This window comes from Trichogramma pretiosum, unplaced genomic scaffold (assembly GCF_000599845.2).
Source record: "Trichogramma pretiosum strain Unisexual culture from Peru unplaced genomic scaffold, Tpre_2.0 scaffold28, whole genome shotgun sequence".
Taxonomy (NCBI): domain Eukaryota; kingdom Metazoa; phylum Arthropoda; class Insecta; order Hymenoptera; family Trichogrammatidae; genus Trichogramma; species Trichogramma pretiosum.
The window spans coordinates 1,136,010-1,149,905 of NW_019641710.1; the positions used below are offsets into that span (position 1 = coordinate 1,136,010).

Sequence of the window (13,896 nt, forward strand, 5' to 3'; positions counted from 1 at the left end):
GCGTGTGCAATCCTGAAGGATTACTTGACCAAGTGAATGTAGAAAATGTCTTCAAACTAATAAGTTTATTCTTACGTTGATAATTGTGGCCCTGAAAAGGGCCGATTGGAAGTAGTGGACCGTATTAAGCCGAAGTAAACTTGGTGACTGCTTTGGTACCTTCGCTGACAGCATGTTTAGCGAGTTCACCTGGCAACAGCAGCCGAACAGCAGTCTGAACCTCGCGAGATGTCAAAGTTGACCTCTTGCCGAGATCGGTCAGACTTGATGCTTCGCAAGCGATGCGTTCGAAAAGGTCATTCATGAAACTATCCATGATGCTCATCGCTTGCGCGGTGAGACCGACGTCTGGATGCACCTGCTTCAGTACTTTGTAAATGTGAGTCTTGTACGACCGTATCGACTTCTTGCGCTTCTTCTTGGCTTCGGCCAGGGCAGGAGTAGGATCTGCTGCTTCTGGGGCTGTTTTGGTTGGCGAGGTCTTCTTACGCCCAACAGCAAGGGAAGACTTTGGCTTACGTCCACGAGCCATTGAGAAGAGGTGATGATGAAAGTATGCAAACTAAAACGCGATGTTTAGATATCGATATCCAAGATGGAAGTGACGAGTTCCTTAAAATGTGGGATGTTTTATACTCGTTTCAAAATGCAACCGAGCCAATAAGCGACGATCTCTGAAGCCGCGGAGTATAGGAGGGGGCAGATGGCAAAAACTGCCGTAACGGTCGTGCGTCTCGGCTCAGTTCAGACAAGTCTAAAAGCAAAGCAATAAAAACTTTCGTTTATCGCCATAGGCGACAAAGTATATTTAACAAATGAACATTAACTTTTTAATAAGGAAATTTTGTAGTGATTAGTCCATACTCTCATATGCACTTCAACACTTTTGCCACGTGGCACTTTTACAAAAGAAAATTCTCAAAAAAACATATTGGTCTCATTGTTTCAATCAAAATCAATACAAATAAATGCATAATCTTTAAAAAATGCATCATTTCACACGTAAACCCATTTCTAGAACTTGTATTTTTTATTCAAAAGTATCGAAACTCGAGTGGGCGGCAAGCCCTGAAAAGTCCTTGTTTGAGCTAGTTCGAATCGTAACTTGCTCAGCGTTTGAATCGCGCGATACACCGCAAGAACGAGGCGCTCTAACGTGCAACCGAATCATCGCATACATGCCCCTCAATTTCACTGACGTTTCACGCAAAGAATTCCCGACAGGACAGCACGTGTACGAGAGCGAAAGAGACGACTCGTTTTGCTCGTGTCGATTCGAGTGCTGCCTATACTCGCGGGCCGTTTATTGTATAGCTGTATAAAGCGATCTCTCCGTTATAGGTATATATGTATGAAGCAGATACGAGGCGTGCGTGAATAAATGTGTGCGCCAACGTACGTGCGTATTAGTGACATCAAATTTCCGTGAGAGGCAGAGAGAATGTATTGAGCCGCAGTCTCTCATGTACTACATGAGTGCAGACTCGGGCAGTAGCAGTCGGGAGCGTGTGCTTATTGTGTACATCAACACGCATCAGTAATAATATCTCTTTGCACGCTTTTTTTAATCGCCTTGCCGCAACAAATTTCGATCGCAAAAACGGTCAATACGACGTGTTCTTTTTGATAAGTGTTCGAGAAATCGTGTAGCAGAAACTCAATGACCATGTGGTGCAGAGACTACATTCATAAAATTTATCCTACCATGGAGGATGAAATTTTTCAATATGTCAATGGTACGATATCCTCAATGTTTTCAGAACTTCTCGTACATTAATTGTCCTTCAATTTGTTATGCAGACACTTACAAGACGCTCCTTATGTTATGTTTTTTGCTTGGACAAGTGTAATAGTAAGAATAAGTGTCTGCTTACGATGCATCAATGACTCTCCCGCTCTCTCTCTCTTTTTTCCATCTAAACTGCTTCAAATGTCTACGATTTAATTTAAAATATGCTCTAGCAATTGATACCGTTTATTCATTATGACCTTGAATGGTTGTCATGATTGATGAGTTAAAAGACAACTTTGCAAAACTTGACTTCGAGTAGCAAACGGTTACACTTGTGATGATTAAGCGTTCATAATTATAATTCTGTCAATTAATATTCAATGTTACAGATATATTGAATAGTTCAAAAGATGATTTCGAGGACGCCAACGAAGTTTATGAAGCAATCGGTGAAGTTTTGCACGAGGTTGAAGAAAAATCTGAAAAAGAGGTTAGGTTAGTAGTTGAAATGCATTTACATTTTGCATTATTTTTCGTGAATTATTCATTAATCTATGTTCATTACTGCATGAACCACTTAACATGAATACGTAATGAAGGTTCCTTCCCGAACTGTTGATAGTTATTATTATTATTATTATTATTTTTTTTTTATAGAGAAATATGCACAAATCTACTGTCAATTTTGACAGATGGGGGCAATGGCTCCATAGAAAGGCGAAAAAATGGTGTAAATAAAGTATTAAATACCCCTATTCATATGGGATCAATGACTGCTGGATTAACGGAGGAAGCTGAAGAAATTAAAAGTATATGGGTCACTTCAAGAGATGATGTCATGGTAAGTTTTCACTATGACAAACCAAATTCTTAATTTTTCCACCAGTTTTTTAACTATAATTGTACAGGTATCTTGTAATATTTTTATAGAAAGTTGATGCCAAAAAATTGGAAAAAGCTGAAGCAAAGCTTCGACAAAAGCAGGAAAACAGAGATGACCAAGGTACTGTTAAAAAGAATGCTCCACTTGTATTAGAAACTGCCACAGTTAGTCAAGTAATTAGTAAAAAAGACAATAAAATGGAAGCTAAGGGTGGAACAAACAGGACAAATGATATTAGGATAGAAAACTTTGACGTAGCTTATGGTGACAGAGTTTTATTACAAGGTGCTGATTTAGTATTAGCTTTTGGTAGAAGATATGGTTTTGTAGGAAGAAATGGCTTAGGTAAAACGACATTACTTCGCATGATCTCTGGGTATGTTGAAAATTTTAAGATTATTTTACAGTGATTTAAAGTTACGATAAATCCAATTATGTTTTTTTTATTTTTAGAAAACAATTACAAATTCCGTCGCACATACGAGTATTACATGTAGAGCAAGAAGTTGAAGGTGATGATACATCTGCTTTGGACTCTGTTTTACAATCTGATGTGGAACGCTGTGCGCTTCTCAAACAAGAAGCTGAACTTCAAGCTGCCATTAAAAAAGAGGGTGACAAAGTTAGTGACACTCTTGGAGAAGAACTTGGTTAGTCAAACCCCTTGGTTCTACTGTTATTAAAATTACTGTTATAAAAAGTTTTACAATAACAAAATACTTTTTATCTGTAGCTAAAGTATTTGAAGCAATGCAGCTTGCAGAAGTAGAAAAGGCACCAGCAAAAGCAAGTACAATATTATCAGGTTTGGGTTTTTCAGTCAAAAGACAAAGTTGGCCTACCAAAGCTTTCAGTGGTGGTTGGCGTATGAGGCTAGCACTTGCTCGTGCCTTATTTTCTAGACCTGATTTATTGTTACTTGATGAACCGACCAACATGTTGGACATAAAAGCAATTCTTTGGCTCGAGAAGTACCTACAATCATGGCCAACTACTTTACTTGTAGTTTCTCACGATCGTAATTTCCTTGATACTGTAAGTACATTTTTTTTTATGATGTATCAAGATGCTTTAAGAAGGTTATAATTTTTCTTCATATTTGATTATAGGTGCCTACAGATATATTATATCTTAAAGGACAAAAAATTGAGTCATATCGTGGCAATTATGAACAATTCGCCAAGACCAAAAACGAACGTGAGCTTAACCAGCAGCGTGAATTTGAGGCACAGCAGGCCAAACGAGCCCATGTACAAGGATTTATTGATCGTTTCCGTTACAATGCTAATAGGGCATCAAGCGTTCAAAGTAAAATTAAAATGCTTGATAAACTGTAAGTATTTTTTAATGATGGGTTTTTACGTTTTTCAGTTTTCAAAAATTGTTGTAATTTTTTTTCCCCAGACCTGACCTTAAACCTATTGAAAAAGAAAACGAGGTGACTTTGCGCTTCCCCGACGTAGAGGCGCTTAATCCACCAATTTTACAAATTAACGAAGTATCTTATCGTTATCCTGATACTAAAAACTTTGTATTCACTAACGTAAGTCTAAGCGCAACGTTACAATCACGTATTTGCATCGTCGGTGAAAATGGAGCTGGTAAAACCACGCTACTAAAAATCATAACCGGCTCGCTTAGTCCTACGCATGGTACAATTCATACACACCGTAATTTGAAATTCGGATACTTTAGTCAACATCACGTAGATCAACTTGATTTGAGGGTGTGTCCTGTCGAATTGTTACAAAATAATTTCCCTGGTGAGTAGATAAGATACGATCAATTGATAATTTAGTTTTGTAAAGAAGTATTGTAAATAATTCATTTTCAATTGCAGGAAAACCCATAGAGGAATATAGAAGGATGCTGGGTAGTTTTGGCGTAACGGGTGACTTGGCTCTTCAAACTATCCATTCATTATCTGGAGGTCAAAAATCGCGTGTTGCTTTTGCCCTCATGTGCGCTGCCATGCCTAACTTTTTAGTGCTTGATGAACCTACAAATCATCTGGATATTGAATCAATTGAAGCTCTTGGCAAAGCTATCAACACTTGTCAAGTAAGTTTAAATAATCTATTACTTCTCTCCCTTATTTCAAGTTGTAGCCCAATAAAATAGTTTTGAATGGAAATTTTCATTGACATAACATAAACAAGAAAGGAAGAATATGTTACGAATATGTTAAATTAAATGTTTACAATTAATCGAAAAAGCTTGTAAAAATTAAATTTAATGGTGTCAAATTCATTTCAGGCTGGAGTCATTTTAGTATCTCACGATGAAAGACTAATACGTATGGTTTGTAAAGAACTGTGGGTGTGTGCTGATGGTTCAATCAAATGTATAGAAGGAGGTTTTGATGAATATCGTCAAATCATCGAGAAAGAACTCGAGGCATAACATTTCTCATGCTTTTTAAATGATAAAATATTAGTTTCTGTATGTTAATTTACATAATAAAACAAAATTATTACTATCATTGTTTAAATTTGTTTTTAATATTTTTTCATATTATCCTTTCCTTAAAATAGTTAGTTATGATATATTCCAACAAAATTACAACTTAGTCATGCAAATGCATTTGATGAATGTTGGTGCTATGAATTCTATATGATCGTTCGAGCTTAGATGTCAGGGAGCTAGAAATTTTGGAGCATTGTAGTATTACATATGCTATTTGCAGATTCAAAAAATCTTGCTTATTTGTATTTACATTTTAACAATTAAATGCAGTATTAGCTAATGAAAAATTGTACAATTTTTTTATGTATAAATTTGAATATATACAATAATTATTTAAATCGTAAACGTTTTTATGTTTTTAATCAACAATCTTAATGAATTTTCAACATTCAAACTTTCTCATGAAACAATAGAGAACAGCGTTCTTTCTTTCCGAACTTGTTTCTTTCTCTGCCAATAAATGAAATAAAAAACGCTATGTAATACGTTTACAATTAATAAATTATTAATTTTTTTACTCAAAATAGAGCTCAATGTCAACATTTCAATAGTTTTTATCGAATTCGTAAAACTTACATAGCCGTTTCTTAAGTTTGAGTGCAAAAAATTTAATCATATTAATATCGCTTGACAAAACTTCAAGGGCGCAATGCCACCACCCCCCCCCCCTCCTTCATCTTTTACACGAAGTTAATAAGATATAAATTTTAGAAAATGTTCGGTTTTTTCATAAAATGGTAATGTTTTTATTCAGATTGTTATTTACACGATGCAAATTAGAAAGAAATATGTAATTTATCTAACATTGTTTAAAACTATAAATTTATGCAAACTTTAAACATATACATATAATAATTTAAAAATATTTTCTTAAAACTTAATTACCATTTTGTAATGATATGTAATATTTACAATTTTCTGCGCGCAAAAAATACCAGTAAAATGGTTTAGAAAATTCAGATGAGATGTGTTTGGAACTTTTTAAAAATTGTATTTAATTTTTTGGTTCCTTGACTTTCTACAGACTTGTTTCAAACTCGTATTTTTTAAATATTTTTCTCATCAAAATTTCACTGGTGTATTTGTATTTTTAAAAATCACAAGATCGCACTGCAATCTTTGCTATAACGAACTTAATGCTCTAAATTTAGTGTCTATCTAAGTATTGTAACTGATTAACCAAAATGCCTAACTATGGTAATCGGCTGTAGGAATAAATTCAATGTGTTAAAATGATCAATTTTGATTTCCATTATGTTAAGCTTCGTGTTCATAAAATATTTTGATGAAGAAATTTTCAATCAAGATTAACGTTTAAATAGCTCAGCGTGGGAATGTTTGTAAACGGTAAACTTACGATGTATGTAATGAGAATAGATTAAACAATTATAATACCATAACTGATTGTTTATCTTTTCAATGGGATTTTTAATATTTTTAAAATAGTCTCTTTGAATAGCCATTTAAAATCCCATTTAATAATACTGAGCATAATCAGACTATTTTATAATTAAAGCTTCCTCAATTCCTGCTTGGAAATATTGCTTAGTAGCTTGAATCACAAAAGTTTTTGATGCAGAATAATATATTATTAAGAATAATCATTAAATTATTACTCGTGCCTGGTATGTATTTTTTTCATTTGTTTATATTGCTGTAGATTTTGATTGACAACTTTAACACGAAGAAATATTATCAAGAATATATAAAATTACACAATATTTCAGGAAGACTTGGATAAAAGAATCTATTCTCATTAGCAACAGTAACTTATTGTATTTAAGTGCAATACTTATTAATGAGAATTAACTTCATTTTACAAACAGAACTACGTTAAGCTAATAAAAAATGACCCAATAGTAAGGTTTGAGAATGAGTAACTATTTATAAGTAAAATAAAATTAAAATCTATCTCAACTAAAAACTTTACAATATCGTTTTTGTGCGAATAAGCTCATTATGATACGTTCTCGCTTTGTATGATAACAAAAAATGAGCTAATTTTTTAACGTTCTTTTTGCTCACATGTCGTCGTGACAATTCATTTTTTATTTAATATAATATATATTTTTTATTATCTTGCGTTAATATTTATAAATATGTATACATGCCATCGAACAATCATGAACAATGTGAAAAAAATTTAGTAATAAATTTAAAAAAAATTGTGTATCAACGCGCTAAAATTCATGTTCGTATAGTGCCTCTCGTCTATCCATGCAGTCTTCATTCGATACCGATTATAAATATGGCGAAGGGAGCTCATCCAGATGACTCGTATCTCCCCGACAAAACGTAAAAAAGCACAGACAAGAGTAAAGCCAGCCTTAGCAGGCCGCATTTGGCTGTGTGGATTGCTGCTGCCAATGCGTCGTAGGCTGCTGCTGTTGTCTAGGCGATGGTAAATTGCTCCCCGCACTCGAAACCGAACGTACCGGTGGCATTGGCGCTTGTTGTTTCGCAGCTGCAACTTTTAAAAAAAATAATAACATTCACTCGATTAAAAGACATTGAATATTAGTCTTCCATATTAATTAGGTCTTATTTAATACTTAGACTAGCAGTTGCTTTACATGCTGAGCAATATTTCAATTAATATACATAGACAGTTTTTTGGTCAGTCAGTGTTACGAAATATTATACGTAAACATTATTTATATTTTTTCATTTTCTTAATGGAGTTTTTATTTTTGAATGAGTTTATATCATTATTGGTTTGAGTGAGATTGATGCATGTCAATGATACCTTAATTTACTTTAATCATAGATGCTTATAATGTAAGTGTTAAAGCTCAGAATTTTGTAATTGCAATGCACCTTTGATTAGAGTGAATTAAAGATGAATTTTGAGTTATTGTTATAAAGGAAGTGCCAAGGCAAAGGTGTTGTGCACAGATTGACTATTAATGCTATCAAATAATTTGGAATATTTACATCTTTATTATATTATATCAATTAAACTAACAATGTATGTTTTTTTTTTAATTTATGTATAATATTTTTTGGTTGTACTTTTAACAAAAAGCCTCAACAATGACCCACAGTATATGAGGTACTTTTCGATGCTTGTGATTTCAAGACTTAAAATCGTCGTCGATTATTTTTGAAACAATTAAAAATAGCTTTTTTTGGTTTACTTCATCTTTGGTTTAATTTAAAAGAAGTGTATTTAGTCAATAGCATTTGAACTAAAAAATGTTCAGTTTTTATATATATATCTCTTTAATTGACTTTAGTTGATTAGACGTTTCAGTATGTAAGTTACAACTCACATCAACCTGACTTATTATGATACATTAAATTCTATCAAATATCAAGTTTGACTTTATCTACAAGGTAACGTTTAAAAACTATTACGAATTTTGTTCAATATTTCAAGAAGCAATAAAACATGCTTTCAGAAAAAATAAAGCCTTTACATTCTGTACTTTAACTATTCCAAAGACCAAAGATATCATTCAATTCATGTGAGAAAATCTGAACTTATTTCTGACGCTTTAGTAAAAAGAAATCAAATCTAAAAAGTAGCTGCGTCTTAATTTATATTAATACATGTTTTGTTTCTTTTTGAGCAGCTTGTCCTCATTCCAAATATAAGGCAATTGAATAACAAAAATTAGCTTTTCATATAGATTTTACGAGCAAATGCGTGAAAAATTTATTTATGTACATTTTGATTTTCAAAAAAATTTATGGACTTTAATAGAAAATGAGATAACGTGATTTAATATTGACTAAACTATAATTATAATTGTCAAACTTATTGAAAGTTTTGAAATGACCCAAAATATTAGGATTTGATGAAGTCACAATTAAACAAGTATCATTGCTTAAAATATGTTTACAAGTAAAACAGGTAATCAAACAGAATATCTTTTTTCCCCGTAATTTAAGCAGGAGTAGTTAATTTTTTAATGTTTGCCCATGAAAAATTATGAAATCGAATAAATAATGAAATAGAGTAAAAAATAATGCGTCAAAAATGTCCATGTAACAATGAAAAAAAAAAACAAAGAGAAAAATTATAGTTTTCAATGCATACATCATTTGTATAAGGACTTCTCACAATTATCATGCTTTCACAGCCATTTTTGCAATACCACATAGGCCTCTACAAATTGTAAATACCTTCCATTGAATAATAGCAGTTACCCAATGTGATATTCATATAAACAATATAACAATGCAGTATTTTTATTGTTTACATTGTTTTTTCAAAATATATTAATTTAAAAAGTTTTTATGTAATGAATATCACATTAACCATTTCTACTTTTAGTCACGTACCCAGCCAGACCAGCAAAACTTAAGAATAATTGCAATTAATATAGAGAGATAAAATGAGTATGAATACAGAAAATAAAAGATAGAAGAAAGTAAAAGCCAAAGAATAAAGTGAATGATAGAAATGACTACGCAATTAATTATCAACTATATAACGTCAAACTCAAAGGACTGCCTCTTGAAAGAAAATGCTTGGAAGAGTCCTCCATAACCAGATCGGTGCTCGGGCTCACCGGTTTTGCTGCTGTAGACTTTAGGTACTCCACGGAATGGTCCTGGCGGCGGAAACTTCGCAATTGAATGAAACAGGTCCGAGAAGCGAGCTTCGAATTCAGCCGGACCAGGACCCGCTGCAGAGATGTGATAGTTTGACGAGTGGAGTTGCTGCTGCTGCTGCTGGTGATGCTGCTGTTGGCCGTTGCTTCGTTGTAATGACTGACCTCGCGTCGGCGGCGTCGGAGGCGGCGGTACAGGTGGTGCAAGCCTCGCCGTCGATGGAGGCGTCGATGTACCAGATGATGCTTGTCCAGCTGACGAGGCGCTGCGATGTGGCAATGGTGGTGGTGGTGGTGGCATCGATGGGGCTCGACACGGTGGAGGCGGAGGTGCCGCTCTTGTAGCCAATCCATTGCCTCGTGACGTGGGTGGCGAAGGGGGCCGTTGCACCGGTGGCCTTAGCACTCGTGTCACTTGTGTCCTCTGCTGAGGTTCCGCATTTAGGCAATCTTGTGACTGATGTAGCGAGGGCGGCGTCGGTGCCAGCACCGGTGGAGAGCGAGGTAATCGCATACTCTGTGCCCTTAAACATGAAACATTTTTTCTTTAGAATTATAATTAAATAAATTTTGGATTATTTTTGAAAGGGTATGCTTTTTGTGTTAATAAAAAGTTGTGAAATCGTGTTCTATAAATAAAAATAATATTTACAAAATATTCTGAGTAACAGATCGTCAGTGTAGTAGCAACATAATATATGAGTCAACTAGATTTGTTTTAGAGTAGATATTTGAGGCATATACTTTTGTAATGTTATGAAAAATGTATTGGTTAATTTTTATCTATTGTATTTGACACCAATAGTCTCATGATTTTACCTTGAATGGCTAAAAGAAAATAATAATAATCAATATTCACTTATTGCTCAATTTTATTCATTAGCCTAATAGCTTTTCAAGAACCAAAGCATATTTGTTCGAATGAATGCATGAATCTAAATATGTAAAATATATAGTAAATACAAGCAACCTATGCAATATAACATTCTTTGTTGTACTTATGAAAAGAATTGTTTTAGTTAAAATTTGCACTTTATATTACAACTGTGAATTAATCATATTGTTATGCATTACCTGGATACTGAGTTATTTGTAGTTAAACTTAGTTTTTTAGGTGGAGGTGAAGGCTTCTGCTGTAACTGTTGTACAGTACTGGAAGACAAAACCGGAGGCTTAGGAGCCAAAGTAGGCTTGCCATATGACCCTCTTGGTGTATCTGCATTCTGATTTGTATTAGGCTCTACTGATTGCGGAGATCCTGTAGGATAAATCTGTGGTTTTTGTGCTGCTGGAGGTGGCACTGGTGGTGGACCTCTTTTTATACTTGGTAATGTAGCGGAACCACTGCTGTTCATGCTGACATTACCATTATCTTTTTCTGTCAGGTTATTTCTCATACCAGTTGGCTTTAATTTAGGCATACCACCAGCAAATAAACCACCCAATCCCATAGGATTGCCATTATTAATACTATTAGTATTTGGCGCTGGACTTTTGACAGTGCTAGCAGGTACACTTGGACCTTCACCCTTAACTCTTCCTGTATAAAAAAAATTAAGGTTTTAAGAAAAAAATCTTGTGTCTTAGCCAATAACTATTGATTGTCAATTAAGCCTTTGGTGTCATTCACTCACCACTGATTGCTGGTGCACTTTTGTCAACAGTAACAGTTTTCTTGAGAGCCTTGCCAGCTCTTATGGATTGCAGAAGGGCACCCCTGCCGTCTGCAGAACCACCACCAAGGTTGAAAGTTGGCGCGGGCGGAGGAGGCGGCGGTGCTGGCATTGTGTATCAGCGATGCTGTATTGACAAACAGAAAAATGTTTGAAAAAAGTGTCAACTAGTCGTCGTTATTACGCATTCGCGCGATTTCAAGGTGATGCTCGGCGCGCGCTCATCCACTGACATCAGAACTTGCGGATGTGCATATATAAATATGAAACGATGGTAGCTATATGCATGTGCAAATCCTGTTCATTGAGAGAGCGAGCGAGACTGTAGAGACACGCAAGATCACTGGTACGTGTACACCGAAGTGCATGAGTCAGAAATTGCGATCACAAGTCACAAATACTCGAGACGTTTTAATATTTGCGTGTGCGAGTTATTGAGTACATGCACATGAAAGCTTGTGTACGTAGGAGCGAGCCAGGCCAGTAGCGAAGGTCTCTCCCACACTACATATATGCTCGATAACGATAAGAGGCGCGCAGGCGGATATTTAATTGAGTGTTTGATAAGGTTGACGAGTTTGTCTGTCAGCTCGCAGACTGGGTTTTGGGCAATACAACGCTAATACAGCTTTCGGTACTCAAGTAGTTTTACGAGCAGTAATGAATGGAATAGGGAGGACAAGAAAAAGTTAGTTTAGGCAGACGGTAGGTTAAGATTTTGTCATGGTTGCTGTAGCAATTGGCATGACCCTTGGGGCAAGGGACAACGTCGCGCAAAGGTATAATGTAACATAGCAGACGTCAGGGCCATGCACACGAGTGAACGCCGTCTTTCCCTCTCACCTGTTAAGTATTCACGACGTCGATTTCAGAGCTGGTGCACGCGCTTCGGGATGTTCAGGACGCGTATCTCGTATGCGTCGATATCCCAATATTTGTTGTGGCTGTGCCAGAGTCGCAGTCGCAGCGACGATGTGCCCACACCTGCCGCGAGGATCAATCGACACGCGCGAGTTTCTCTCTACGCGTATAAGGCCAATCGGCCCGATCGAACTGGCTGCACGTCTCGCTGCATCCTCTCCATAGTACAAGCAATGTGTGCACGCACTCGCGCACTAGCAGTCACTCGCCTTTTCTTTTTCTAAGGCTGCACGTTCGCGACTCGCAGATGCACTTTTAGAGAGAGAGAGAGAGAGAGAAGCAGCTCGTATATACTCGTCTGCTTCGATCCGAAAAAAAGGAAGCAAGATTCAGCTACTGTTACACGCTTGGCACTGGGCACAACACTTGGGCAGTAGTCCGTCTACTTATCATCTGTTGCGAAACTCTGCGTCAACTTTTCCAGCGACGCGCGTGCTTATGCTAGGAGACTGGCTGCTGCTACTTTTGCACGCCTCGACGTTTAACGCGCTGTGCACTGCATCGTATGCCTCTGCATTATAGGCTGCGACGATCTGAGTAGCGAAAGAGGAAAAAACAGAGAGAAAACTTTCGCGCGAACGATACGTACGAGTATAATAATATATAAAGTGTACAGCGATGTTGCTCGAGCTCGCTCGAGAGCTGTACGAGCCAATCTGCCTACTTGGCTTGCGCTCGTGTACTGGCGATAATTCGACTCTACTCCGCGAGTGTACGACAGCTAGCAGCAGCAGCAGCAGCAGCAGCAGCAGTACACACTACACACACACATATTCGCTCGGTTGGCGATGCGCGAGCAAGCAGCAGCAGCAGCGATGACTTCGGCGGCGCCGCGTCAAGAGAAACCGAGCGAGCGAGGCACCACAGCACTGCAAGAGACACACGTTTCGTCTCACGGCTCCGACTCCCGCAAAGCCTCGCAGCTGCAGCAGCACACGTTACAATATTATAGTATATATAGTAGTGTGTATATATAGCACAGTAGAAAAGCGGACCTACTTGCGCGGCGCCGACTGCACCAGTCGAGTGTGGGGCATTGCCATTTACGTACAGGCCTATAACGTATCCGAGCATGTCCAACATCGAGCCGACTGCGATTTTATAAATCGTATAACTTACACTATATTCCAATGCCAACTTTTCCATGTGCATCGGAAAGGCTTCGAATATGATTTTTGCGCCAACAAAATCAATCGGGCCGAGACTCGAACGAGATGCAGCTATATAATTCTACATTTATGATGCAGTATTGATATCTTTCTTCGTAGTACCTATTAAATGTTCCGAGGTTCGATCGCTAATTAATTATAGTTGACTAACGTGTAATTGATGTGAGAGTCGAAAATCGAACTTGATTCCTCGTTGCAAAAGGCCAAGCCTTTACGCACCGGCTCACTGTCAAGCTCGCAATGCCGCTCTAATTTTATAATGCTGCAGCATTGAGATTTTTCTTGACCGAATGTATCGAATGCACCGAAGCTCAATCGCGAAATTCGATTCTTATTTTTATTTATAATATAGCATTGATATTATACTTGACCGAATTCATACGAGCGAGTGTGTGCAACGATCACTTCTTCTTGTCGATTCTTGTCGATATGATGCAGTTTAAAGCGATTTCAGAATCTTCTTTAACTCAAAAAGCTTATTTGAACATCGAAG

The 13,896-nt window shown here is 36.6% G+C and overlaps 3 protein-coding genes across 4 annotated transcripts; 1 reads left to right on the forward strand and 2 right to left on the reverse strand.

The window, feature by feature from the left end:
* Positions 1-124: 124 nt before the first annotated feature.
* Positions 125-1,730, reverse strand: LOC106659016 (late histone H2B.L4-like). The gene is made up of 2 exons (XM_014381282.1): positions 1,530-1,730; positions 125-423 (listed from the first exon to the last, which is right to left on the reverse strand). Exons 1-2 carry the CDS (start codon positions 1,666-1,668, stop codon positions 125-127), a joined length of 438 nt encoding a protein of 145 aa, XP_014236768.1. The 5' UTR covers positions 1,669-1,730.
* On the forward strand, positions 1,661-5,102 carry LOC106659014 (ATP-binding cassette sub-family F member 3). Its single transcript, XM_014381278.2, has 10 exons — positions 1,661-1,736; positions 2,122-2,227; positions 2,390-2,573; positions 2,663-2,991; positions 3,069-3,265; positions 3,349-3,650; positions 3,725-3,948; positions 4,020-4,378; positions 4,456-4,676; positions 4,872-5,102. Exons 1-10 carry the CDS (start codon positions 1,661-1,663, stop codon positions 5,016-5,018), a joined length of 2,145 nt encoding a protein of 714 aa, XP_014236764.1. The 3' UTR covers positions 5,019-5,102.
* A 701-nt stretch (positions 5,103-5,803) lies between these two features.
* On the reverse strand, positions 5,804-12,931 carry LOC106659015 (actin cytoskeleton-regulatory complex protein PAN1-like). 2 transcript variants are annotated; one of them, XM_014381281.2, is made up of 5 exons: positions 12,157-12,931; positions 11,275-11,440; positions 10,715-11,180; positions 9,599-10,164; positions 5,804-7,545 (listed from the first exon to the last, which is right to left on the reverse strand). In XM_014381281.2, the coding sequence occupies exons 2-5, from the start codon at positions 11,423-11,425 to the stop codon at positions 7,409-7,411; spliced, it is 1,320 nt and encodes a 439-aa protein (XP_014236767.1). In that variant the 5' UTR covers positions 11,426-11,440; positions 12,157-12,931; the 3' UTR covers positions 5,804-7,408. The 2 variants fall into 2 exon arrangements, with proteins under 2 accessions (XP_014236767.1, XP_014236766.1); XM_014381280.2 differs by having other exon boundaries at positions 5,804-7,551.
* Positions 12,932-13,896: the final 965 nt, after the last annotated feature.

What these genes read in the sequence shown, in the direction of transcription:
- LOC106659014 (XM_014381278.2), top strand. Translation starts at nt 1,661, where the DNA reads ATGACCATGTGGTGCAGAGACTACATTCATAAAATTTATCCTACCATG. An exon ending in CTTCAAGAGATGATGTCATG is followed by an intron (nt 2,574 to 2,662) that starts GTAAGTTTTCAC and finishes ATATTTTTATAG; the next exon opens with AAAGTTGATGCCAAAAAATT. An exon ending in AAGCTATCAACACTTGTCAA is followed by an intron (nt 4,677 to 4,871) that starts GTAAGTTTAAAT and finishes AATTCATTTCAG; the next exon opens with GCTGGAGTCATTTTAGTATC.
- LOC106659016 (XM_014381282.1), bottom strand. Translation starts at nt 1,668, where the DNA reads ATGGTCATTGAGTTTCTGCTACACGATTTCTCGAACACTTATCAAAAA. An exon ending in AGATATTATTACTGATGCGT is followed by an intron (nt 424 to 1,529) that starts GTTGATGTACAC and finishes CCCTGGCCGAAG; the next exon opens with CCAAGAAGAAGCGCAAGAAG.
- LOC106659015 (XM_014381280.2), bottom strand. Translation starts at nt 11,425, where the DNA reads ATGCCAGCACCGCCGCCTCCTCCGCCCGCGCCAACTTTCAACCTTGGT. An exon ending in AAGTGCACCAGCAATCAGTG is followed by an intron (nt 11,181 to 11,274) that starts GTGAGTGAATGA and finishes TTTTTTATACAG; the next exon opens with GAAGAGTTAAGGGTGAAGGT. An exon ending in ACAAATAACTCAGTATCCAG is followed by an intron (nt 10,165 to 10,714) that starts GTAATGCATAAC and finishes TTCATGTTTAAG; the next exon opens with GGCACAGAGTATGCGATTAC.